Source organism: Opisthorchis viverrini, assembly GCF_000715545.1.
Source record: "Opisthorchis viverrini unplaced genomic scaffold opera_v5_177, whole genome shotgun sequence".
Lineage (NCBI taxonomy): Eukaryota > Metazoa > Platyhelminthes > Trematoda > Opisthorchiida > Opisthorchiidae > Opisthorchis > Opisthorchis viverrini.
The window spans coordinates 480,953-483,264 of NW_008751830.1; the positions used below are offsets into that span (position 1 = coordinate 480,953).

At 41.0% G+C, this 2,312-nt stretch overlaps 1 protein-coding gene across 1 annotated transcript in view; it reads left to right on the forward strand.

The window, feature by feature from the left end:
- Window positions 1-1,524, forward strand: part of T265_07504 (hypothetical protein) — a gene marked incomplete at both ends in the record, with an annotated part of 17,586 nt that extends 16,062 nt beyond the window's left edge. The window contains one exon of the mRNA XM_009173041.1: window positions 1,450-1,524. Coding sequence (XP_009171305.1) covers window positions 1,450-1,524 — 75 coding nt within the window. The remainder of the gene's footprint in view (window positions 1-1,449) is intronic.
- Window positions 1,525-2,312: the final 788 nt, after the last annotated feature.

Genomic DNA, 2,312 nt, shown 5'->3' on the forward strand with positions numbered 1-2,312 from the left:
ACAGACGAATTAGTGTGTTTAAAGAAAGCTAGGTTCAGCAGAAACATTGGAACAGTTCGGGTTGCTTTAATACAATTTCTCTGACAGGTGACGTACTTTCTTTCTAACATATGCCAATCTGTATCCGTTTAAAGTAAGACTGTATGGGGAAATTTATTCCACGCGAGCGTTTCGAAAGGGTCATACTAGTTACAAAGTAAGAATGCTTTCATGCGTTAAAATAGAACTAAAAAACCTAATACTTTCTTGTGTTTTCAGCCGACGATGTTGAAATAACTATGAGTAAGGCAACATCTCTATGTCGTACACATTTTTTCGTCTGGTATTAACAAGGTATCAAGCGGCGTTGTCTTGTCCTTCTGTGGAAAAATAAATGTTTACTGTTTAATAAAAAGCTGAATATTATTACTACGTTAAAGTTGCAGAACGGAGGGGGTGTCCACCGTTGCACGAGCGAGAACCTTTTTTAGTCTGCAATCGTTACAGGCCTGTTAGGTCGGAGAATGAATGTCTGGCGTGCTAGAGTCGACCTTTTCCTCAAATTGTCGTGCTTAAAAACTTGTGACCGTCCTTATGTAAATCGGATAGACGGTCTAACGAATTGATACCCGGAGAATCGGTGAAACTCCGCTGAATAAGTTACAACTGCCGTGTGGATAATCCTCTCTAAATGAGACTGAAAGTGGTCTGCCTACTGCCTGAACTTAGGATTGGTTAGTAATTACGCATGACTATAAGTCCCAATGTGATCGCGCATCTACAATTATTTCAAATGGTTTTTAGAGGCACCCGCCAAATAGTTTAACGTCATTTGCCTCAACATAACGCGATCTACGTTTTACATTAGCAAATGTACACCAACCTGTAATACCCTTTTCAGATAGCTAGCCTGAACTGCTATAAGGTTTCCTCAAATGTACACATGTGATGGGTTTTCATTAGGTTGCTGAAAGCTCGTCGATAACCTGGTTTACCCTTCCTGGGGCTCATCAGGTAGGCGAGGTATCCTAGCTTTCCTCAAATTCATGTTCCCCTTGAAACCAAATGGCACGAAATTCGACTCACCTGCCTACCAATGTGATCTTGGCGGGAGACACCTGGAACCCGACTGGATCTCTAGTTTATTATGTTCTTCTGCACTATAAGCGGGAGATTCCATTGGCTTCCAGGTGAAAACGTCAAAACCAAACGGGTATGCAGATGAGCGTATAAGTCGTGTTTTCTGAGTGTCTATCGGCTGTTTGGGTGTTCAGTACGATTTGCTTAATGTGTGCAAAATATCTCCATCGAAAACGTCGCCCACGGTGGATGAATCTTTACGGTTTAACTTATCGACTTGTTTCAAAAACGTTCACGTCAGTCCTGATTTCAAAAGACCAAAATGAATTTGGAATTTCCGAAATGGAAAAAAGCAAATAAAGTGCTGAACTACTGATCATTGTTTTTGAGAAATACGCTCATTTTCAAATCAATTTGGTTTTCATGAGAGGCTCAACTGAATCTCTCGTTTATGATACTCTATAACTGAATGTGCTGCACACAGGCCGCCTCATGTTTCTGTTGGCACGATATTCGGGATATCGCAGTATATTTTCATAAAGGAAACTACTCACAAAATTGCTTAAAACTCTTCGACAGCCCACGACACGGTTTCGCCCTTTTTGGGGCTCATAAACTTGACTTGCAACTGAGTGTATTTCTCAAAAACAGTGCAATTAGGGTTCAAGTAAATCATAAGGTTGACGGAAACTCGGGGACTGCGCCTACCTGATGAGCCCTAAGAAGGGCGAAACCGGTCGTGGGCTGTCGAAGTTTTTTCAGCAACCTTGTGAGTAGCTTCACTGATCATTATTGTTTGAAGCACATTTGTTGCCTGCTAATTCGTGTACCGGCGCAAGAATTACCAAAGAATAAGGGTTAGAAAATAAGAGGTCACGTCTGTAGCTCAGAGGAATGGCGAGGATGGAATCAACCAGTTAACTCTTGCCTCATATTTACTGCATTTTAGCCCATGCTCAGGTGTTCATCACTTATTTTACGAAAAATAAATGCACCTGGTTGGCCAGATGTTACAGAAATTAGCTTCTGCAATGTGAAAAGCTGAGTGCTTGTTTTGAAAACGTGGCAGCCAGCCATTATATCTGACCAAAAAAACCCCTCTAAGACGAAAATTTCTTGAGAATAATTTAGTCGAATAAACACAACAGCAAGTTAGCAAACTGTGTTCGTTTGCACACTAATTCTGTGTCCTCCATCAGTTCTAATAAGATGTACAAAGTGGACAGAGTGTTTCAGGTGAGAGACTAAAAAGA